Source organism: Rhipicephalus sanguineus, chromosome 1 (genome assembly GCF_013339695.2).
Source record: "Rhipicephalus sanguineus isolate Rsan-2018 chromosome 1, BIME_Rsan_1.4, whole genome shotgun sequence".
NCBI classification, from domain to species: Eukaryota; Metazoa; Arthropoda; class Arachnida; order Ixodida; family Ixodidae; genus Rhipicephalus; species Rhipicephalus sanguineus.
Genome location: NC_051176.1, coordinates 296,712,789 through 296,737,903, shown reverse-complemented (window position 1 = coordinate 296,737,903; position 25,115 = coordinate 296,712,789). Strand labels below are relative to the sequence as shown.

At 42.7% G+C, this 25,115-nt stretch overlaps 1 protein-coding gene across 1 annotated transcript in view; it reads left to right on the top strand.

The window, feature by feature from the left end:
• The first annotated feature begins 214 nt into the window (after positions 1-214).
• LOC119379318 (ovotransferrin) overlaps positions 215-25,115 on the top strand; it is a 41,935-nt gene continuing 17,034 nt past the window's right edge. The window contains exons 1-5 of the mRNA XM_037648597.2: positions 215-358; positions 4,765-5,031; positions 7,689-7,943; positions 12,578-12,903; positions 23,416-23,746. Coding sequence (XP_037504525.1) covers positions 304-358; positions 4,765-5,031; positions 7,689-7,943; positions 12,578-12,903; positions 23,416-23,746 — 1,234 coding nt within the window. The 5' untranslated portion in view covers positions 215-303. The remainder of the gene's footprint in view (positions 359-4,764; positions 5,032-7,688; positions 7,944-12,577; positions 12,904-23,415; positions 23,747-25,115) is intronic.

The window sequence follows — 25,115 nt, the reverse complement described above, 5'->3', positions numbered from 1 at the left end:
TGGAAACAAGCTCCCTTTCTCTATGTCCGTACTTGGAGAAACGAAACTACGAACGGGTACGACGCAACAGGCAGAAACCTCACTATTACATTAACGCATTTTACTTAATTTTTTAAGCAGTAAATATGTCTAAAAAACGCTAAATGTGAGCAGCTTTGCTTTAGTTTGCTCGTATAACTTTAACTACTCACCTGTGGACCGGAAGTGACACACCTTTTGAAAGCGTTGCTGCCGCTCCTACTGCTCCTACCTGTTACCGCGTCTGCGGAATGCGCGTGCGTGAAGTTTGAGCAAAAGTTGGATATGTGGCCTTTGTCGAGGCATTTACTGTCTTGGCTCCTATTAGTTACCCTCTACGGTAAGCCGCTGTGTTTTCTTCGTAACCCAAATGCTTTAAAACGGCCCTGTACACCGTGGAGGACACATCTGGCGGTTATGCGAACCACACCTTGCGCTGTTGACAGTTATGTCGACTGACTGCCCATAGCTTGTTTTGTTTCCTTCTGTGCTGTCTTTAGATCAGAAAGACTTGTGGCCGTGGCAAAATTTAATCTTGTACTCGTAGGTACGCGCTATTAAAACCGCACGATTTTTGAAACTTGCATTTAACGGGTTGCTCGTAGGAGGGCTTGTCGAATCTGGGCTGAACTGGCGTTTAAAGTATCCAGAATAGCAAACACTTCGTGAATCTCTGTCGCTGTGATAATTTTATGGCTCGTGAAAAAATAATCAATGAGGTTTAGTCACCCTTTGACACTATATTTAGGTTAGTCTGTGGTGTCACCACTGCATGTGCTAATTGAAAATATGCCTGAAGGTACTACATGCGCTTAAATCACGCTATGATCAAGCGATGCGTCAGCGCTTAGTAGGATCGAAGCGTTCTGATCATGGTAAAGGTGGTTGAAACGTGGTATTGCATTCCTACCTCGTTAAGGTTTCAGCTACTGTGCTTCTGCGCGACCTGTTCGTGAGACAAGATGCGTTTTTGAGAGCTGAAGGAGATGACTGCTCATAAGGTAGTTCTTAGCGAAGAGCGTTCTACTATTTCTCTGTCTTGTGCCATGTTTGGGTCCTTGCACATTATGAAATCTTTTTTTTTTCTCTGTTAGTGTGTTTTCAGTGTCCACTTCCTTCCTATTTCTATGTTTTTGGAACATGTGCATTACACAGAGTTGGTTTCTTTTGGCAAATTCCACTAGTATTTATCCTCTGGTATACATAGATTCGATGCCATACTTGCCAATTGCCTGTTATTCTTTCTGCTTTCTTTCTACTTCGCATTGAAGTCACCCACGACTATAGTGTGCTGGGTTAAGACCTTATGCATTGCTACTTGGACGTCCTCATAGAACTGTTCCATCCTTGTCGTCATTGCTGGACATTGGAGCGTAACCTTGCGTTACTTTTGGTTTATATTTCTTATTTAGTTTTGTCATGATGCATGCCGTGCTACAAAATTCAACGTTGCCCGCAATAGCTTTGTGGATTTGTGGACCCTACGCCATACTCTCTCGTCTTGGGGAGGCCCTGTATCAGAGGATGTGCCCATTAGTTAACACTGGATAGGCTTCCCCAGTTCTACTAACCCCACTAAGGAAGTGATATCCCAATTATTACCTTGTAACTCCTCGAGTGGCTCCACTGGCCTAGCTTCACTTGAAAGGGTCTGTGTGTGTAAAGTTGCTAGGTTTAGCCACCAGTGGCGGCCTGTCTAGGTCCAGTGTGTATTTTTTTTTCACGCTCCGCTGCGTTACAATTCTAACCACCACCATGGTCAGGAGTTCTGCAGCCTCTGGACACTGAGGGCCAGATTGTAATTGAGAGCATCATTTCGAAGGTGGTGGCCAGTACTGCACCAGGGAAGCCAATTCCTACTTGGGGGGGGGGTAAGTCGTAGGAAGGAAATGTAAGCATAGCCCTTCAGGTGCATTGCCTGTCCAGGAGGCCATCCTCCAGGTCGAGGTCATAAGAAGAGCGTGCTTGTGGGTTTGTGGGGGGGGGGGGGGATCAGAAAGAGGAAGATGGGGGGTGGATTTACATTTTCTTAAATTGCTGAACAGGCCTATTACTGAGACTATAGTAATTCTAGTTATATCAGCTCATAACCTGATGCTATTTATATAATTGCTTTCTTGTACGTGTATTCGCTTCTTTCCTTATCTATATATGTGTGTGTATATCAGGAAAGAAGTGGATACACGTACAAGAAAACAATTCTTTTATGCTTAACATTACGGCCGTGCCACAGCCGTAATGTTACAAAGAATTGCTTTCTCGTACATGTATATATAAAAGTTCCTACTGTTTACATTTTGTCTCTTTCATCGTAAAATTTCATTAGACTGCCTGCCTTTTGTTAACCTTGTCAACAAAAATACTAGGCTTTCAGAGTGCAGTGACCTTCTACTACCAAAAATCAGATCTAATTATGGAAAAATCACTCATCACTTCCATGGCATATCACTTTGGAATTTCATCTCTGTTGATATTAAGTCACGTCTTTCATATCAGTTTAAACATAACATAAAAAAAATTACTACTAATAAAACCAGCTCTTTGTCTTTCTTAAAGACATTTTCCTTATTTTTTTTTATTTGTTCTACATTACTTCTCTTAGTGTATTTTTAGGTTTTATATTTTGTAAAATTGTTTTTTTTTTGCTTAGTAAAACAAAAAAAAAGCTTTTTGTACGTCATCACACATTTGTTTTGTTTTCCGAGTACTTATTGTGGTAATACTGTATAATGCCGCTTTAACGTTTATGTACCTGTTTTGTATTTGATTATAACTTGTATTTCATTATGCTTTTTTCTCGTTGGTTTGTTTGCACTGTTCTTGCTGCTCTAATACTTATATGTGCCCAGTGAGGATAGGAGGTCCCCTTGACAGTTTTCAACTTTGGGACCTCCTGATACTGTATATAGTATGTAAGCACATTTTCTTGTACATGCAATAAGAATTCATAAACGTTAAATTGCATTTTCTATTGATGAAAATGAGTGACATTTCCAATGTACATATCTTTACTGGCATTATGTACTTTTTTACCTTGGGATACAGTAAGCTCTTTTTTACCGTGCTTGAAACCAGGATGCACGTTTTATTTTGCTTGCGCATAATATAGAGAACAATGGAATATAAAGTAGCCGCTGACTCACTTCGTGATGCAACTGATGATATCGATAAAGTATGATGCATGTTTTTGATACAGTCAAATGTATTATCAGGCCATATAGGAGTGGGACAGTGGAACTTGGACACCCACTTTTAGTAGATTTTTTGTTTACCTTATGTGTCAGAACTGCTTTGCTGAGTACTGTGGTGCCATTGAATTTTCAGGACAGATGGAAGTTGTGTGGTGTAGCAAGAGTTATCTTGTACTATTTTTTTAATTCATGGTTTGCAGGGTAGGCAAGAATTCATTTTTTTCTTTTGAGACTTTCCAGATTTCCTCTGTAATGTTCAGATCAGACAACTGCACAAACTTTTCATTGAAAGATGCATTCATTTTCATTTTCTTTGAATTACCCTGTCGCTAACTGGGTGCAGGTTGTAGATAATAAACAATAGCGCCTTTCGACATTGGGAGTTTGTATGGCATGACAAAAACATCTGTGCTTAGCGAGCCAGGAGTGTAACATCAGAGTCTCTGGGGCATGGAGGAATCCTTGTAGAGCATGCTAGTGTATTCAGCAGTATTCTTTTCTGTGTTTGGCAACATAACATGAGGTTATGGCCGAGTGGTCTAAGGCGCCGGACTCAAGGGGAAAAAAAAAACATAACATGAGGCAGTATTTGTAGCAAAACTTGAGCACCAGCCATAGTGTGCGAACATGCACAGCTGAATTCATAACCTCACATCCCTGCTGTTGCCCTGTCAGAGGTAAGCATAGTAAAGCTGGCGGTATGCCATGTAGGCTACTGCAACTTGCATACTTTCTCCATGGCGGATGTTACTCATATTCCTCATACACATTTACCATGCTGTCCCCTCGTGATGATATCACTGAAAGAAATTGTGTTTGTGCAGTTTGTAAGACTTCCAAAGTTTGGTAGGACCCCATGTTGAGTTTGATGTAAAATTTAATTGTGTACCACTTGTTCAGCTATAACTACTGCCATAGCATTCCACTTGTTTGATATAAAACATATTTTTATGTATCGGAGTTTGTTACAAGCAGGTTTGACTGTAAGCAGCTTCCTTTTTGTTATGGCAGTTACTTTTATGTGACACTATTCATTTCTTTGTGTGTTGTGAAATTCCACACACCTATCTGCTCTCATTTGAATTGAGATATGTTGCAAATGTTATGTCACTTCTACCATGCGAGTGACGGCTATACGTACCATTGCCATTATGGTTAAGTCTCTGATCCTGCTTTTTATTATAAATATGATCGGAGAAATGATTACTAGCTGTTGCAGACAAAGTTTCAAACTTACGATGCTGGCTAAAAGCGCCGGTGGACTCTGTTCCACTGTCCAGCACCTGTAGTTCATGTAATAAATATGTAATTCTCCTGAACTCAGCATTTTTTTACATATCACAGTTCTGATGGTTACCTGAATGGGCCCAGAGCGAAGAAATATGAATGAGACTAATATTTTATATTTTCCTTCTTTTTTAAGTGTCCGGAGACCATTTTGAATCTGTTTTATTACCAGAAATGCTGAAAGAGATCTTGTTTGAAATTTTTTTATTCTGTTTGCTTTTGGAAGTCATTGTCTGGTAGCTTGCTATATCCATTTTGCTTGTTGCAGCACTTCCTTGTCGCTGCCAACATGACGTCACCTGGTGCACTGTGAATGATGCAGAACACCTTAAGTGCACAGAATTTGCCGAGGCAGTGCGTGTAAGCCGCCTGTTCTCTCTAACTCTCAAATGTAAGCGAGCTGCATTCAAGGATCAGTGCATGAACTTTCTGGATAATGGTCAAGCAAACCTGGTGGAACTTGACCCTGGCGAAGTCTACACGGCTGGGCGTTTTCACAGTGTCATTCCTATCCTGGCTGAACGCTATGGCAGAGGTAAGCAATGTCTTGGGAGTATTTTGTGAAATAGCATTTCTCACAATAAACATGCTCCGGCAGGAAGCCATTAGAAGGCCTGTGCAAGCTACAGTTCCAGTTTAAAAGCCTCCCACAATAATCATTTCGTAACATTTTGCATCAACAGAACATTCACCAATTAAACATTACTTGCTACTGTCTTCATTTTCTACCTCCTCATATCATTTACGAAAGTTATGGTTGAAATATGCATCTACTTGTGCAGCATCACACTTGTCACATTACCACTCTTCATTACTTCTCGGTCCATCCACTGTCTATTTTAGATTTGTAATGTTCATTCAAATAATCTTTTTTTTTTTCATACTTAGATGCCTCTTTTGCTTATTTATTTATTCCTGAACGAAATCATGTTTTACACAAACTGTTAAACAAAATGCATTTGTGGCTGTGCAAACAAGACAGAAGTTCTGGGGAAGGTTGACACTTCAAGTGATAAGCAAGTGTCGAGCAAAGAACATCACTGGCGTCAACATTTTGGAAAGGGGACTTGTTGTCTTTGTGCATGTGAATGTATACACACATGCACATACACATGCACATACACATGCACTCACTCCAAGTTGACATCAGGATGTGTAAGGGCAGAACATTTTTCTCTAACATGGCATGCATACCCAGTAATATGCCACACTACCATATTTGCACAGCTATAAAATTTTTTTCCTTTCCATACCACAATTAATTGCAAGCTCAGCTGCCATATGACTTATCCTTGTGGGAAAGCTAACCTCCTGTCCTAATCAGGGTTGCTGCCTTTCCAATGCAAAAAGTTGGGAGAGGAGTGGGGCAAAGTTAAATGAGGGCTAAGGCATTTGCTGTTTTCTGCTCGTGATACTGCATTTGTGATCAATGGTATTTGTCAGAACTCAACTGGAAGTTCACTAACTATACCATATACGTTTGATTCTGTAATCTCTCAACAAGCTCTGCATGATAGTTGACACTCTGTTCTTTGCAATGTGGACAGCAATATCAGGCACTTCAATATTTAACATTATTCTTTTTACTTTCAAGCTACACCTTGTTCACATATGATGGAAGCTCCAATTCTGAATCTCGTTAGGCTTAAATGAGGGAAAAGTGCAGTAAGAACTCAGTATAAGAAACGCAGATGTATCAAGTTAGCAAATATAATATAAAATTTTATGTATGCTCACAACGTATGTCAAATACAAGAGTACTTCTTTTATGTTAAATCTCACTTTGTTATGTGATGTCAAAGTACGTCCTTGTAGGGTCGGGTCACAGCCTGAGGCCTTTTCATAAAGTTTAGGACAGCTATATCCGAGACCAGTTGGCAACCCTAGTGCTGTTGTCATGAGTAAAATAAAGAAAGGTGGAGGTCCGGTCTTTGATGTAGTGGCAGAAAAGTAGACAGAAGAGTAACAGCACCAACTTGTTGAATGGCTCAGTCGGTCAACTCCATACTAGACTATCTACATGTTTCTGTTTGGGTTTCATTGCTGCAATATATCATTCTTCACATTACTGTGGACTCTGGACAACTCACGGAAATTGTGAACAAACAGAAGGAGGAGGCTAATCTTTCTGGTCTCCCATAGACACAGAATTAACAAAGTTTGGCTAATGAACCAAAACTACCACATACTTCCTAGGCCACTATACTACACCTAAGAACTGAACAGTGTGACGACCACAAAAATGGTGATTCTAAACAGTTGAGAAAATTCAAATCATTGAACACTTGTGGTGCTGTGGTATCTGCAGCTACTATGTGGTGTTCACATTGCTTAGTTTTCACATTCCATGCCACATGATGGTGCAAATTAAAAAAAGCAACAGCACAAAGTTATCATACAGGCTACAAAATGAGACGATGTGAAATGAGACACGGAAGTTTCTAATCCTTAAGTCCATGCTGTCATGGAGATGAAGAGAGAGAGATGTTGCCCTAAAACAGCAATTCCTTTTTTTTTAAGGCCCAAATGCTAATGAGTACGTCAGATAAAATGAAAAAGGTACTGTTACTGGAGTTTAAGCATCCGTGCAGCACAAATTTTCTTGTCAGTTGGCCCCATTAGAAAGTTGCTCGTAAAATGGGCATTAGTGGCTTATGCATTAGCAATGATATTCAAAGCACAGCACTATCACCCCTCGGGTTTGTTCACTGCAATAAAATTATGACACTCAGTGCTTTTCAAATAACATGACTGTTTTTATAATAAATAGAACACATTCTTCTGTCCCTTCGAGTTCTCTAGATTCTAGTGTATTTTGTCTGTTTTCACCGTTTTCAAAAGTCCCCTATCCCATTGTATTCGTAGTTACAGAATACAGAATTGAAAGTTATAGATGCAGAATTGGAAACAAAATTACCAGCACTAAATATGACAATCAAAGTGAAGAAGACAACGAAGTCGAGTCATGGTTTTCACCTCAGTTGCTCACTTTAATGTAACATGTTTGTCTCTCAGGTTCCACTTTCAAAGAAATCTGCAAAGCAAGCTACCTGCAAAATATTTCACCTGAGATTGATTTCTGCAGTGTGTGGAACTTGGATAAATTTTTATTTTATCGGACTTATGTCGTAATTAATGTTATCATTTTGTTTGCTTTGCACACATCTTACATTCTTTAACTGTAATTTGCAGATAGGGACGCTGGCTACTACTCAGTGGCTGTCATTCATGCTCGGTCTGAGTTTCGTTCACTGAATGACCTGAGGAACAAGTCTGTCTGCTTTACGAGTGTGGGTGACATGGCCGGTTGGGTGGTTCCCATGGCGACACTGATCCACGAGAACATCCTAGAAGTAACCGACTGCAACAACCTTGTGAAAAGTGCAGCTTCCTTCTTTGGCCCTAGCTGCGCACCAAACTCTCTTATTGACAAACACAACCCAACAGGTATGTTGCCCAAACTCATTTGTTGCATGCAAGTAAATTGTGAACCCACGGGGTCCATTTCACATATCGACAGCGTGTGTTGCGTTCGTGTTCATAGTATTGTTCTGAATTTTGTGTAATGAAGACAAATAAGATTCATGTTACAAAAATATAGTGTTTAGTTGTTGAGTAGGTTTATGGCTTTCTTGATAGTTGCACCACCAAGCTGAAATTTCATTCTTTTATTTATTGAAAAGTATTGTGTAAGTAATTGTAGTGCTTATCCAATTCATTGATAAACATTCACCTGCTGATGTAAGATTTTGTGATCAGAAAGCTCACTCTGCACCATTTTCTTTATGAATGGTCCATTAAAGGAACACTAAAGGCAAATATTAAGTCGACGTTGATAGTTGAAATAGCGGTCCAGAAACCTCGTAATGCTACTTTTGTGCCAAGGAAGTGCTTATTTTGAAATAAAATCATGTTTTAGTGGTCCGCATTGCGTGAGCGCACTTCAAATCACCTGCCTGACAGCGGTCTTTCTGACGTCACTGTTGCCGTGCCCAACGTTGCCCGCCTTGACTGTGCGGCGGCATGCACTGGCAGCGTGCACCATTCCGGCATCCGGCAACATCACATGCATGCAGCATTTTGTCAAACTTTCTGTCAGAGCGACTTTCACGAGCGTGCAAAACACATGCGAGAGTACGCAATACTGTTACTACCACCGAGACACGACGCCGGGAGCCGGGCGAAGCGATGTTCGGCAAAAACGGAACCTTTGAACCACGCACGCCATTCCCCATGGCAACTCCAAAGAGGTTCTTTTTTCCATGAATCAAACGGAAACGAACAAGCAGCACTTTATTACGTCTCTTGATGCACGGAAGGTTCTTTTTTTATTGCAGCTAGTTTGATTACTAGTGATTAATTGTAGTCGGTTGCTCTCACGTCATCGCGATCATTTCCAAAATGTCCCACTTGTGGCGCACGTCATGTGATACATTTAGCTTAATTTCTTGATAAGTAGGGCACTGCCGTTGATAATATTGCCGTTTTAGACGTCATACATTGAGCTTTCACTCTCACATAAATTGTTATTTGCCTGTAGTGTCCCTTTAAATAATGATGCAAGTAGAAAAAAAAATAATGAGCTTGTGTTTGAAGCTAGTTTAACAATAGTGACTCTCAGTGATGTTCTAAAAAGATGACATTCTGACATTGCCTTGAACAAACCAAGCAACATTCTCTTCTGCCTGATGAGTACTAGTACAAAATGGAGCATTCAAAGTATCTTCTTTTGTTTTTGCATGCTGAAGTTCCCCTATCAAACTCGTTGGTTGCACTTCAACCAAGACCACATTACCCTGAGTGTAACTTGTCAGAATAGGAACATAGAAGAGGAACAGAGTGCACAACTTTCTTTACTGATGTAAAACCGAGCACTTTTCTGTACAGTGTCCAGCAAGAGAAGCATGTACCATATTTTAACCATGATTTTTAAACAGGTATCAGTAGCAATGGCGCTGCATTGCTGAGCTCACAGGCCTGATCCTGGCCATAGTGCCCACGTTTTTGGGCGAAATACAAAAGTGCCTGCATACTTAAGTTGGGGTGTGCATGGGCCAGTTGGCAAAGGTTAATCTGTGGTCCCCCACTATCGTGCCCCTCATAATCTGATGGTTGTCCAGTGCGTAAAAAATCAAATTCCAGGACTTAATTTTTTAAAATTAATGTTGGGACAGCTGTGCAAAGGAACACTAAAGAGCAGCGCTATGCTGAAGCTAGTGAAGTATTTCTTCCAGACTAGATTTACAGTTACAGTAAAAACTCGTTGATTCGGATTTCACGGGACCAGAAAAAATGAATGCCGAATATCGAAAGTATCAAGAAAACGATAAACAAATGTCAGTCACATCAATACACTTTCATTTTCTTGATGAATATGTGAATCCTCTACTTATTTTACATAACAGCATTGCAAAAGCCTCAATTTTCGTCATCCTGCAACTTCGTTCTCAATGCGACCATGGCGCCAGACTCCCATATTTAATTAGCCAGAAACTTGCTCTGCACCCCTCCTGTATTACGTACCGTCACCACGTGCACGTGACGATAGTTCTTTCGCAGGTAAAATGGCCGGCAACTGACAGTTCATCCATCAGGATGTAGGAAACAAGCTTTATGCGAGCATACCGACCATGCCTGAAAGCTCCTCATCTTCAACAGCTCCTGTCATGTTTGACTTTTTTGATATTGCATGCGCATCGTATGAAGTTAAAACGGAGCTGCTGAGTGCCGGATCTGCATGTGAACAAAACCGTGGTCACTAACTAATGATGGGACAGCGCCGCCTGGTTTCGGGTTCTGCAGACGCCGTTGTCACTCTTTTGCGTCGCACATTTGCAGTGCTTCACGCTCGGCGTGCTTTGAGGATCGTCCGAATTAATTGGTGTGTGGCCAAACGTGGCCGAATTAATGAGTTTGATGCCATTAAACAATGCATATGCTGGCCGGGACCAGGGAGCACGTCCGAATTATCCGATTTTCCGAGTTAACGAGAGTCAAATTAACAAGCTTTTACTGTATTTGCTGGGGGAAGATTCACTACCAGTAAAGGAAGGGAAAGGCAGTTTCTACAACGGAGCCAGGGCTTTGATTTGAGCAAGTTGGTTCATAGTAAACTGGGGAGAATGCAGTACAGAAAGACGGACAGAAAAGCAACATGGTACACTATACAATCGAACACAGATATATCGAACTCGAAGGGGACCCCGAATTAGTTCGATATATGAAAAATTCGATATAAAAAAAATACAGGCCCCGAGACCTTACCAGTGGCGGACAATCACCTACAATTGGCGCATTCAAAAATGACAACTAGCTCCGCACGCACGATGCAACAGAATGTTTTATTTGCGCGAAAAAAAAATCGCTTATCTTGGCCTGCTTCTTCATCGTCGAAATGAAGTTAAAGACGCTGGCCTCGATCTTATCGAGGCTGTCCAGGTGCGACAGCCTGGTTCCCTCCATGTCGCCGCAAAAACGGCGAATCAAGCCGAACGCAGCTGCCACTTCAGCGACGAAGTACGCCCGTGTAGCCGCCACCTCGTCCGGACGATCTTCGTTGCCACTTGAGCTGTCGGCCTGGGAATCCTGGGTCCCTGCGACCGCAGCTACGACATCCTCGTCAGCGAGGCTCGCAACAGCCTGAACATTGCAGTCCGCTTCCACGAAATCGTCCGCAGACACTTTGGGTGGAACGGCAGCCGGGAAGAGGGACGACAACTCGCGAAACGTGTCGTCTATGTGCTTGTCGTCGCAGTCTTCACCAGTTTCCGCAAGTTCCGCCGTCACGAAGCCTGCCTTTCGGAAGCAGTTGGCCACTGTGTCCATCTTCACATCTCACCAGCTACACTTTGGAAAAAAAAAATGTTGAATTTCAATACAGTAGACCGTGGCAATGAAAATTATTTTGGTTATTTATCTGGATAAAATGATGAAATTTGGCACGCAAATGATTTGTTGTGCTAATATCATAACTCAACTCGGCTTTGAGCTATCTGTTGTAGCTTTTGAGTTACAACACTTGTTAGACTCTCATTGTCATCCCAAAATTAATTAAATAGTCATGAATTCATCAAGATTTTTGCATAAGCATGTCCACAAGGGGCTACTTTGTGCCATAATGCTGTTGGATTATTTTCAGTATTCAAATAAGCACACAAAAAATGTTTTTGAATGTCCTGTACATAGTGTCTTACTAAACTTTTACAAGAAATAAAAATATCTATGATGTGCAGACAAATATAAACAGTTTTACGAGACTCACGAATGTTTCAGGATCTAAGTGCAAGAAACAGAACAGTTTTATCTTTATTTGTTGTGAAATGGCACAAGGATGACTAACAGGAGCTGCACAAAAAATGAAAGCTGAGAAAACGGAGCTCAAAGCTATAAAAATGGAACTCAGAACGGAGATGGTTTTGTTTTTCATTGGAGAAATGCAGCACTGTTGCTACCTTGAGCTCCGTTCTTTCCTCTTTACGATGATGCTGAGATGGCGGCACTGCACCAAAGGAAATCTACAAGATTTAGACCTTCAGAAGCCTGATTTTCTCATAGTTTTTTCATGACAGCCCACAAGTAAAGCGCTTTTTTCCCAACTTCTACTATGTATTTTGTTCTAATATTTCACCATGACATAAAAGATGTTCTTAGGATTCCAAAAACAAAGATGTAAATTGAAAAATAGAATATTTTCATGAAATTTATCATTCCCATTGCCACGAAGGAACCAATAAAATATGTTCCGTTTAACAGGAGTTCCATTTACTGAGAGATGAACAGGGGTGCAGAATTCAAGCACGAAACGAATCATATTCACGGCAGTTTTCCCATTTAAGCAGCAATTCCATTTAAGAGATTTCTGTTTACCTAGAGTCTACTGTATAACAAAGTTACACTTCAATAAAGTAAATTGCCGATTTTACCTATTTTGTTAATAAGTGATGCATCATGTTTGGTCACACCAGTGGCTGGTTTTCTGCTGCAACAATTCTTTTTTCCATGATGGTATCATGAGTGATGTTCTGTGTGTTTCAGACATGTCTTGTAAAAAGTTTACATTCTGTGATTTCTCGGTTGTGCAGGTGACAACCCACAGAAGATGTGCGAGTTATGCACGGGGCGTCCCGGCGAAAGGTGCTCGGGCAATGACCCATTTGCAGGCTATCAAGGTGCACTGCACTGCCTCATGGAAAAGGGTGATGTAGCCTTTGTAAAGCACACCACCCTGGATGAATTGTTTTTTGGCCAGGTGCCACCAGATCGATTCCGACTTCTCTGTCCAAATGGCGAGACAGCCCAGCCGGACCAGTACCGCACCTGCAACTGGGGCAGGGTACCACCAAATGTGGTAGTCACTACATCAGATACACTGCCTCGAGTTCGCGTGCAGTACCAAGAGTTCCTTAAGGTGGGTTGTAATCATGTTCTTATGGTTATAACTTGTGGTGTCAGTGTTATGGTAAGTTATGTAACATATTCCCATTTCACACTGAATGCCCAATTTCTTGCTGCCTTGTAAGGAATTGCACAATTGGTGGAGGGACTTACAGCTTTATCTTTCTTCAAAACAACTGCTATCGCACCTTGGTTTGTTAGAAACATTCCTGGACCCGTATTCTCAAACGATCGCGAAAGGCGATAGTACTATCGTGTTTGGTGACGTAAAATCTGATGCGTTCGATAATTGAACAAACACTTGCCTGTGACGTCATTGTTGCACTGGCCATTGGTGTTACGAATGTCTCACAACACAGGAGTGAGCGTACCGTACGAGCGCAGAGTGACCCGAGTGCAGCGCTTTCCAGCGCATGCTGGCTTCTACGCAGTGGCCAGGCTTGGCTGTGGCTACTTGAAATAGAGGACGTGTTGAAAGTGCTTTCCACGTTTTTTCATGCAATTTTTTAATGCACAGTATAATATTTAAAGAATGAAACTGTGTGAAATGTATTTTCGTTGAGAGTTTAACATGGCGTACTCGGAGAGTTCAGCTGTAGTGTGCCGCCGCAGCGATATCGTCTCAACATCTCAACATGTTGCCGGCGCGCGATAAACCGCACGAGCAAACCACGAAACCAGGAACGTTCAAACCACGAAAAAACATGCGCTACCAAATAACGAGTACTGAAAACACCCAGGTAATGCTCGCTGAAAGCTTGAGCGTAAAAAAATGCTGCGCACATCCACCGAGGATTGAATACTAGAAGCTACCGTCTATGTCACTGAAATGCTAGACTTTACCACCAACCGATGGTGATAAGGTGTGTTCGTTTATTCCAGACATGGCAGGAGCGCCGTGAAGCACCGTCACGTCGACGGAAATACTAGATGGCGCCCTCACTTTTCTGGTTTTGCTTACTAGCCAATCAGCGTGCACCTAAGGCGATACTTTTGCGATTGTCACCTTTTGCGATCATTTGAGAATACGGCCCCTGTTTTGTATTTTCCTTTAGTGTCATGGCTGATTTTCTTACTTGTGCTTGTAAGATGAGATAAATTACTTTATGGATTTTTATTTTATTTTTTTATCTTAACACTAACTTGGCTTTCACTCCTGCTTGATTTTATATAGACTGTTGCAATCATCACTGTATCAAACTTCGTTCCCTTATGTAATGCCATTTGAACATTTGGGTATTCACATAAGTAAATTCACAAAAGTTGATTGATTCCATAAGCATGTCTCTGAGAAGTCAGTACAAGCATTACCACATCTTCAATGCATAATAACTTATGTGCATATATGTAGTAGTTTCAATGCTCAGCTTCTTCATGGCCACAAAAAAATGATAATGAAGATTAGTTGAAATGACTTGCATATCCTGCATATTGTTTTGCACATTTGTCTAACGTCTTGGGGGAACGTCATGCCCAGTTTTATACGATGGTGTCTTTCACTGGTCTCCTCCTCTCTTCTTTGTAACATTGTTGGTGCCCTTTCTTGCTTCATTAGCTGGCAGTGCTAAATGTGCATGTCTGCTTATGGGTAGAGCTGCAATGCAGCATCACTTGCATGTTAGAAGATATGGTGCCCTTAGGAAAGTCGGAGCGTGCTGTCACTACAAAGCTTTATGGTGATTGCATGGAACATATGCTTTTGGAGTGTGTCTATTTATTATAAAAAAGTGCAGTGTACCCTTTAGGGTCTGAGGTACAAGCCGCGCTCATGGAACACACGGACACAGTCGTGCCATCGAGCAGTGAACACGTGAACAGTTATTAACTGCTTTTACAACTGTGAGCTTGCCAGCCAAATCTAATACATAACTAGTAACACGCTAAATAACCAGATACATAATGCCAATACAGTCAAACTCCGCTACAACAGAATTGACGATGCTCGGAAAAAATTTTGAAGTGAACATTTCGTTGTAGTGAAATCGAAAAAAACTTAGCTGACCTGAGCTAGTAGAACAGAGAAACTTTTATTTTAAAAATTCAAAAAGTGTCGGCTGCTTCCTTTGTTTCCCCAGCAGCATCATGACGCGATTCTCAAATATGCATAGCAATGCCAGGTTGAAAAGCACACTGAAACAACAGCTTCCGCGAACGAACCAAACAGAGGCATGGGTGCCCAACGCGAACTGGACAGTTGCACTAATACGCTAACGCTAGCTATTTGCCGACAACAAGGTACCGTAAAAAACGGAATATAGGTCGACCCCCCCACTTCTAACTACTGAAAATCGAAAAAAATAAAATAAAAAATTCATGGAACTAGCTAAAGTATCAGAAGGAGCCTTGACCGTGAAACAAATGCAATTTCAAATGGTGCACAGTGAAAATGTCTACACGCGTGTTTACACATGGCAGAAAGCCAAAAGATGGGCTCGAACATTAACTTCATATGTCACAACAGTCTTGGCAGCATTAATTTGGATGCACTTTGACGTACCCGGTAGCGATCGCAACGCAAGCGCGGCTCCTGTGCAACCTTCGTCTCCAGCTCTGGATACGCTGCATGTCATGATGCGATCCCCTTCAGCGTCCGCCAGTAGCAAGTGCTTCTGTGGTGCACTCGATCTGCCCGCTGATTATAGCCATACGTGTCACTGTAACCAGAGCTGCCGGCATCGCAGGAAGCAACAAAGAAAGAGTATTCCGCGAAATTGGAGCAGCGAGAACACCCATGCAAAGATAAACTTTCAGCTATTGTTTGTGACTCACGGCTTCTGCTTGCGTTCAGGTACACTAGCATCCCAACACACCTTTCACACACTTCAGACAAGACTTCTTCGTGCTTTCGCTAACTCGATCGCTATTTTCTTGAACGCTACGGTAAACTGTCGTCGGCCACCGGTCGAGAACAAGATAAAGAGCACCTCGGAGCCCAGATAGATCACAGGACAACAACAAAAGCGCAAAATGAGGCAGGCCGCCCACGACACAAGGCTGGTAGTAAACAAAGCAACGTCGATGATTGCGATGACGATGGAGGAAGTTGACTTAAGTTGCCCATAGTGGCCAGACTTGCGAAGTTTTTCAGCCAGTGACCGGTATATAAGACGGGGGGCGACTTTTTAGGGCTGCTTTGTGAAAAAAAATTCGACCTACTATATTCCGGTTTTTACGGTATCCTCCAACTCCATGATGCTGGCATACTACACGGAGTGATGACTTACACCTTATTCTATGCTATTCTTATCATCCACCACTCGTGGCTGGCTGATCTTGTTGATAATGTGGACGAATTGTTGCTCCGACCACCAGTCGCACTGGCCAAGCGCGAATGGCATTGGCATTGGAAAAGCCATTGCGCGATTGCACCCCAGGGCTGCTCGCGTTGATAACGTGGATGTCCCGTCGCCCTGACCAAAAACACAAAAAGCATTGGAAAGGCATCGGAAAAGGAATCGTTCCGTGATTGCACCCCAGCGAGGACAGCCGAGCTTTGGCTTCGGATTGTCTGCGACTAAGAAGCAACTCAAGCCAGTTGCAAAAGCAGGGCAGTCTGATCTCCGTCGCTATCAAGCAATAGCGGCCCCCATGCTCAGTCAACAGTGGCGGTTTTTGGTGGTGCCAACACGCGATTTAGACTTTGTAGGCGTATTTTTATGTTCTAAAATGCACCAAAATGTTGAAGATTGGGTTTATTGTGCGGCAAATTAAATTTTTGAGCCCGGAATTGCATCATCAAATTTCGTTGAAACGGAACGGCAGCAGAAAAACTGTTCGTTGTGGCAAGCATATGTATGCATTGACTCCTATGGACAGTTGACGGGGAACAGAGGATTTTTTGTTGTACCAGAAATTTTGTTGAAGCGGCGTTTGTGTAGTGGGGTTCTACTGTACAACACACAGAGAACATAACACACACAAAACAACATAACACATACAATGAACCGCGAATGCGGTGTCGTCAACGTCAGACTCGCTACGAGGGCCCACGGGAAACGAACCGTGGTATCGCACCCACGGACCCTCCTGGCTGCCGACCATCGCCGACCACGCCAAACCCCAAAAGATAGAAAAAACATCCTCCCCAAGCGCCTGGATAACCTCGCTTCCACCGAGCGACGCTACTGGCACTGCCGCGCGACCACAGCGCCATCTCTCGCTCGGCGGTGAAAGTAACTACGACTAATCAGCTGGATGCACGTGTGCTGTGAGGTGAAAACGACTCTACAGGGGGTGATAGCACCCCCAGAACCCCAGTACTGTGTCAAGAGTTCTAGGTGATTTCTTCATTGGAAAATGTCACAGGCAAATTGGTTTTGCTAGGGGCATAGAGTTTCCTAAAACGACCTAGAGGGAACTCTGGCGCTGTGATCGTTCAGCCACCATGGGAATGATGGGTAGTACACGGATTTGCCTAGTCTTCGTGCATGTGGGCTTCGAACACACTTGTGGCTTTGTTTATTGCTATGTTTTGGTTTTCTTTCGGATAAAAGAATGGATCGTTGTGAACTTCGTGACCAGATTTGAATCGGTGAACCTAAAGAAGTTAAAGTGGTGAAGTGAAACTGCTCATTTTTGCTGAACTTCGTTTTGCGACAAAGCGGATGCAGGCGACGCGGAGCCAAACGGAGCCGAAAGAACGAAGTTTAGACAAATCCGTGTACTACCCATGATTCCCATGCTGGCTGAAGCGCGATGCATTGCAGCTCCCATAGACACTAGCGCCAGAGTTCCCTCTGGTAAGTATTGTAGGAAACTCTATGGCTAGGGGCACTACTAGTGTCCCTGTATGTGCTTCTTGAAGGGGCATAGTTGCATGAAGGTCAGGCGTGTCACATTCCAAAGTCTTGTAATAGGTCATTTACTCTCCGTGTGTGCGCAAGAGGCATTCTCCGTGCGCTGCAGTGTACAGTGGTCTTTTCATTTGCCATTTTCACGATAAGTTGCATTTGGTTAGTATGTCGGAAACCTTTGTTAGTATGGTGTAAATGGACAGCTGTCAGTGCGGCCTTGCATGCAACAGCGTGCAAGGACATATTGTAGGTGCCTGAAACGCATTGTGGAGGCCTGAAAGCATTGAATGGACATGTTCTTAACAACTGAGAAAACAAACACTGGAAAAATACGGCCAAATATGATCACTTGTGCATTTAACCTGGTTGCTCAGCACTAGTCACTTGGCTCTGCAGTCCATTAAGAAAGCTATTGTAGAGATGTCATGCTGCCAATTGGGAATGATTATACAGTTGTTGGCATAGTAGTAGTAATTCTAGCTAAAGGCACATATAGTTTGTATTGCTTGCATCCATAAATTATCATTGATGCTTTTCTTGAAGCATCGCAATTTAAAAATAACTGTGTACCTTAGTTTATGCCTACAGCATCTTTTCTCCGTAATGCCAATTTTCTCCGTAAGCGATTTTCACACAAAAGATGCTGTAGTTAGTGATGCACATGCTATTATATGTTTGGGTACGCATTGAAGTTGTGAAACCTGTAACATCAATGAGAAATGCAGTACAAGGCTAGTTCATTTTTGAGCTTCTGTCTGGTCGCCTCTGCATAGCATGCGAAATAGCACAGCCACATCAGACGCTTGATGCTCTGGATGCCATGAATAGCAGCCTATGTTTTTTTAGTGTGAATGGATGTGATGAGAAATTGAGCATTCTCAAAACAATGTTTTGCAACTGTTGGCAGTTGTTCTTGAAGCACTGTTTTCATAGGAAAACAAATTAGGCCTTTAGGCCTAGCAGTACCTTCAGCACTTCAGCGATGCTAAGCTGCTTAAAGTTGACCTGAAAACTATTCATTAGCCACACGAACATAGTTGCACAGGACATGCCGTTGCAGAAAATTTGCTGCCGATATGTTAATTCCTAAAGAAAAGATGAACCTTCCACAAGTGACCAGAAATAGTTGCATGCAGTAGTTGCATGCAGTACGCTGCCACACATACTCATCACCCTATTAAAGTGCGTTGTATTTTTACACGACCTACAAGAAATTCGCCAAAAATGTGTTCATTGTAGCCTATAGTCTGCTCTAGCCACGTCTGTTAAATGTGAAATTTGTTGCATGAATAATATAATATAGGCAGACCAAACTAAGTGAGGCTAATGGTCTGTTATATCCAGAAGTATGTTGTATGCAGATCCATTGTAATGGGCATGGACTGTAATTAAAAAAGAGAAAGGAAGGTGCTTCCCTTGGCTTCATTGTTCGTTGCATCATGCAACTAGCTAACAAAACACAAGCCCCCAGGTTGCCCATATGCTTCTCGCTTGTTGGATTCTAAGGGTCTCAGGTTTGGTAGTGTTGATGCCATAACATAGCATATAAGCCTTGGCCAGTTTCCAGTTATTAACCCTTTCACTGCCAATCCCGAGATAACTCGGGTGATGACAGACTCTCAAGCCCTGCCAATCCCGAGCATACTCGTGTTGCCTCTTTTAAATCGCTCCTTGCCACTTGCGAGAAAGCTCTTGTAAAAAAAAATGAGGGTGTGTGCTGTCATTTGTGGAGAGCACATATAAACAAATATAACTTGTAGTGAAATTTTTAACAACTGATGGAGGCATGCTTGCACATCAACAACAGCTCGCATCTCTTTGTCAGTGTCTCAGCAGCGCAGCCATGGCGAGTCAGCGTGCCACATGCACGTGCTATTTCACAGATGAAGAAATTCAAGAGCTCTTGACTAATTCAGACTTCAAGTAAAAGGGATAATTAGTGTCTCAGCGACTTTTAATAATGGTAATTATTTATGAAAAGTTCATTATTTTGTTTATTTATGCAGTGCTTCTAAGCAGTGCTACTTCTATTTTGATGAGATAATCCCTATAAAAATGTTTTCATGTCCTTAACAGCATCCTACTGCATTGCTAACAGGAAATTTACGCATAACGTGCAGAAGCAAAACAGCCGGCATGTAGTGTGCAGCAGTGCCAAAAAAACCATGCAGTGAAAAGGTTAAAGGGGCCCTGTACACTTTTCCACGTTATAATAGAATAGTCTCTCTATTAGCGCATGATGCTTCACGAATCACATGCCGCAAAAATTTTTAGAATCCGTCAAGTACGAGCGGCGTTACAGGGATTTGTCGCACACTTCAAGCACTTTCTCTCCTCTCGTACCATCAAGCGCACTTAAAGGGACTGACAACCAATTTTTAGGGCACCTATTTTCTTTAGTGCAACAGAAAGCTAACTAGTCAGAGTGTCTAGCCATGCAATGGTAATGTGGAAAATGCCATGAAACATTTTTAATTAGAATTTTTCTATCTGCGGCGAATATGAAGTCTTATACAAACTTGGCAACACATGCTGCAAACGGTGAGTGCCAGAGCGGTTCGTGTTCGAGCGCGGCGGTTTACTGCGCATGCGCCGTGGCTTGGCATGGGCCACTCGCGGCCACGAAGGCAGCGCCGCTTATCACCTATTACTTCGTAGGCAGCACAGAATAGAGCGGGGATAGATACTTTGAGGATCAATTATGGCGCGCATCACAGCATCAGACTATGTGACTACGTACGGCAAAGTGACCGACTTCATAATCCAGCTTCAAGGCTCTTCCGCTAGACTGCGCGACATACCGGTTTTTGTTACTTTTAAGCACGATTTACAAATATAAATTAGAGCTGTGCGAATAGCAAAATTTTGAGTGCGAAGCGAATTCGAATAATAAAGATTGAGTGCGAATCGAATCGAATAATTTCGAATAATTTTCGAATATTTCTCAAACATTTTTCGAATAATTCGAAGTGAAATTACAGAACAAGTTGCAGAGAATCCCTAAGTATGTTCTTGTGAGATAGCAACATGAAAGTGTTTCTTTTCGCTAGGTTGGTGAAGCGCTGGTGGGGTCATATTTCATAGTTGTCTTTCTTATCAAGAATGAGGCAATGTAGAGGCCGAATTGTATTTATGTACATGATTTGGTGCAACCAAAGTGTTGCCAACAACACTTTACACGTGATAGGCAAAGATGCCATTTCCTCGGCCTCTCCTCCTCTTTCAACTTCTGTGGAAGCCCAACTGATGTGGCGGACAAGGGTGTGCTCCCTTCAAGTCCGGAGTTCCAAATCTGCCTCGTAGACATCGATATATAAGAACATCTGAAATTTTGGATGCTAAAAAGCTTCGGCGTCCGATTTTTCGGACTTCCTGCCCAAATTTCAGGTCCAAAACAGCATTAATTGAGCCCCCAATTCTGCCACATCTTTCATCTCCATATTGGAACCAGCGTTTTCTTGAGTTAATACATTTGCGACTGTAGCGGAGCTTAAAAGGCAGCTTTGCCGCAATACGGGGGTGTGATGAGGTGAAGCATATTGAAAATCTAGGGACCACTTCCAAACGGACGTTGACCGACTCTTGGCTAAGTTCGACCGTAACGGACCTTGAAAGGCAGCTTTGCCGCAATACGGGGGTGTGATGAGGTGAAGCATGTTGAAAATCTAGGGACCACTTCCAATCGGACGTTGACTGTCTCTTGGCTAAGTTCGACCGTAACAGACCTTGAAAGGCAGCTTTGCCGCAACACGGGGGGTGTGATGAGGTGAAGCATATTGAAAATAATAATAATAATATCTGGGGTTTAACGTCCCAAAACCACGATATGATTATGAGAGACGCCGTAGTGGAGGGCTCCGGAAATTTCGACCACCTGGGGTTCTTTAACGTGCACCTAAATCTAAGTACACGGGCCTCAAACATTTTCGCCTCCATCGAAAATGCAGCCGCCGCGGCCGGGATTCGATCCCGCGACCTTCGGGTCAGCAGTCGAGCGCCATAACCACTAGACCACTGTGGCGGGGCCATATTGAAAATCTAGCACCACTTACAAGCGGACGTTGACTGTTTCTTGGCCAAGTTCGACCGTAACGGACCTTGAAAGGCAGCTTTGCCGCAATACGGGGGTGTGATGAGGTGAAGCATGTTGTAACTCTAGGGACCACTTCCAATCGGACGTTGTCTCTTGGCTAAGTTCGACCGTAACGGACCTTGAAAGGCAGCTTTGCCGCAACACGGGGGTGTGATGAGGTGAAGCATATTGAAAATCTAGGGACCACTTCCAAACGGACGTTGTCTCTTGGCCAAGTTCGACCGTAACGGAGCTTGAAAGGCAGCTTTGCCACACTACGAGAGTGTAATGAGGTGAAGCATATTGAAAACCTGAAGGGGTCACTTTCAACCGGACGTTGACTGCATTTGTCTTTGGCAAGTTCGAATAGTTCGAATAGTAAAATTTCAGTGCGAATCGAATCAAATAGCAAACGCTATTCGAAAAATATTCGAAATTTCGAATATTCGCACACCCCTAATATAAATCCTACTCGCAGTGTGAAAAGGATGCTGGAATCTGTCACTATATTTCATGGTCTTTTCATTTCTACCAGGATCTAATCACACGTTCTGCCCAGTTGTCGGTCCCTTTAAAGCTATGCAGGGAGGGTGATGACAAGGGGACAAGAAGATGCAGCCCTTCGTCAGCGCACATTATGACCTTGAGCACTTTCTTTTCATTTTTTCTTCGAACGCGCGGCTGACTTTCAGGGTGATTGCGCACGGGCATGTGGTGGCATCCCGCGGCGACCACGGTAACTATTCAGGTCACAATGCCCAAATGAGCCAATAGTGGTGACTTTGGGTATATGGCGTAGTAATTCGTGTATGTGGCATCATTTGTAGAGAGAAGAGGGAGCGATGTTTAGCTGACTTTGAAAATTAATTGTGAATTCCAGGCCGTGTGCTGCGCTATAATGTTTGGCTTGTGTATTCTTGGGAGCCTCGACTACCGATTGGCAGCGTTTTCTGACCATGCTCAGAAAGTGTTGCAGGGCCCCTTTAAGTTCACATTTGATGTGATGCCTGTGGTTGAAAGAATGTTCCACATAATGGTGCCATGACCATGAGTGGCGCTGCCTAATACTCCCAGTGCTCAACTACTCATAAGCATGGACAAGGGGACAGCCACTGCTGTAGCTAATTGTTAGAACACTGCATGATAAAAAAAGCCGTTTTTTTTTTTATGCTTTCTAAGGCTTCATTGTCTGTTGGTTTCGCATGGTTATAACTAAAAAAAAATTGAGCCCCTCAGTTTTCCTTATTCTTCTTTCTCTATCAGTGTTTCTTTTGTGCAGTTGCATTTAATTTATTATCTAACTGAATAGACTGAAACAGTATTAAATTTTACTCTGTTGGCTGAACATAGCACCATTAAGCACCACTGTTCCATTTTGTGGGAACATCCACATTCTTCAAATGGCATTGCCAGAGACGATGCATACTTGTGCCTAATTGGAACATTTAGCTCAACAGCCATATGCATTTGTTTGCCTGAGCAGTGCAACAGTCAGCATGTATTCACAAATTATGGTTTGTTTTTTATTTTTATTGTTCTAAAGTATGTTAGTGTTGTTAGCATCTGAGTGTCGAAATGTTATTACTTGTACTGCCACAGTCTTCATAAGAGGCTAGCACTAGTCATAAATAAACTAATAAGTAAATGTTTTCTGTCGCAGCTGGCAGTGCAAACCTTTGGCAAGCCTCCAATGGGGCAGCTACCATGGTTTTACCAGAGCCATTCAGACAGTGGTGGCTACAACCTAAGCCCAACACCTGATTGGAGTCGAGGTTTCAACCAGAGCTGGGCAGCTGGACAGCCGACGCCCTCCTGGAGTGACTCGCTTACAACTGATCGCCCATTAATTGTCAACATGACAGAGCTGTCGAAGTTCTATCTGTTTGCCAGCGGAAGTCGCTATGGCAATGCTACCAATCTACTTCTGCAGGACTTGACAACGGAGCTGGTCCCGCTCAATGGCTATGAGCAGACCTTCACCGGTTACCTTGGTAAGGATAGCAGCTTTGAGCTTAAAACAGACAAGGGACCTCCTGCTTGACTGTTGTCATTCAGCTTTTCTTTTTTTCACACTTAAGTGACAGGACGGACAAACAGCCGTAAGCAAGGTCTTTTTCAAGGCTCTATTGAAGTGGGGAATGCTTTGCCACTCTGTATTTATGAAGGCTGATGACCTTGCAGCTGCACTGGAAGGCCTTTATTTATTGATGAGGTCTGTTATGTTGGGGATGAGGTGCGTCATTTGCTACTGTGTAAAATCTCTGCTTGCTTGGTACTCTTTCTTTGTGATGTGACCACTACTGCTTGTGCCAAGGCCTGTATTATTTTGAAACAAGTTAAATAAAAACCTGGCACTTCATTAGTGGAGCATAAAGCAGCAGTTTTACATCAATCTGCACCAAGTGGCTAGGCTTTCTGCCACTGAGTACAAGGTTTGAGGTTCATTTCCTAGGAGTGGCACTAGGAATTGGGCAGGGACACTAAGGACAAACAAGAATTTATGCTAGAGTGGCAGGTTAATGCTTGAGAACGACTAAAAGCCCAATATTATGTACAGCAGCACTTTACTAAACGAGAAAATAAGGTAAATGTAGGACACGATTTGCACCACCAGTGAGACGTTCTAGTACTACTAGCCAGATATGACATATTAGGTCCTCAGTGTATAATCACTAGTATTTAAACTACCCATAATAAAAAAAAGATCACTGCAATGAAGAGGGGACGGTATAAAATGCTACGTACACGTTTCTGTTCGATTCATAGAAAAAATAACTCATTGACGTTGCCATTGACGGCACAGGTGGTCGAAAGGTTTCATTTTATCCGGGCTCTGCCCTGCTGGTGTAGTGTAGCCACATCTCAAGAGTAGTTTCGTTAATGCTTATTGCTGCATGGGCTTTGCTGGCTAGTGAAACTCTAACTGCAATTTAGAGGAAATACCATGTCCATGGTATGTGTTCGGATGCCCGAATTGTGTGTGTACGCCATTTGGCCAAGAGCAGCTGCAGCAACAAAATCGATGTGACTTTACAACGGGCACGATGGGGGGAACTCGTACGCTCATCATCTTAAGTGCCGCACTTCTGCGGCAGTGGGATGAACAACAACAAAATATACTTGTGTGCTTGCTGCATTTTTATGTAGAGGATTACAAAGCCAACCGTAATGTAAGCAAGTCGTGTAACGCGACCTCCAAAGCACTGTTTTCCCGCAGGCTGTTCCGTCGGTCTTGTCAGGATGGTGCATGCCCATGTAAGGGAACTGGAAGATTAAAAAAATAGTTTCAAGGTTTTAATAAAATAAGATTATAACAATAGGAAGGGCTACATTTCATTCTCATGACTACTTTCATGAACC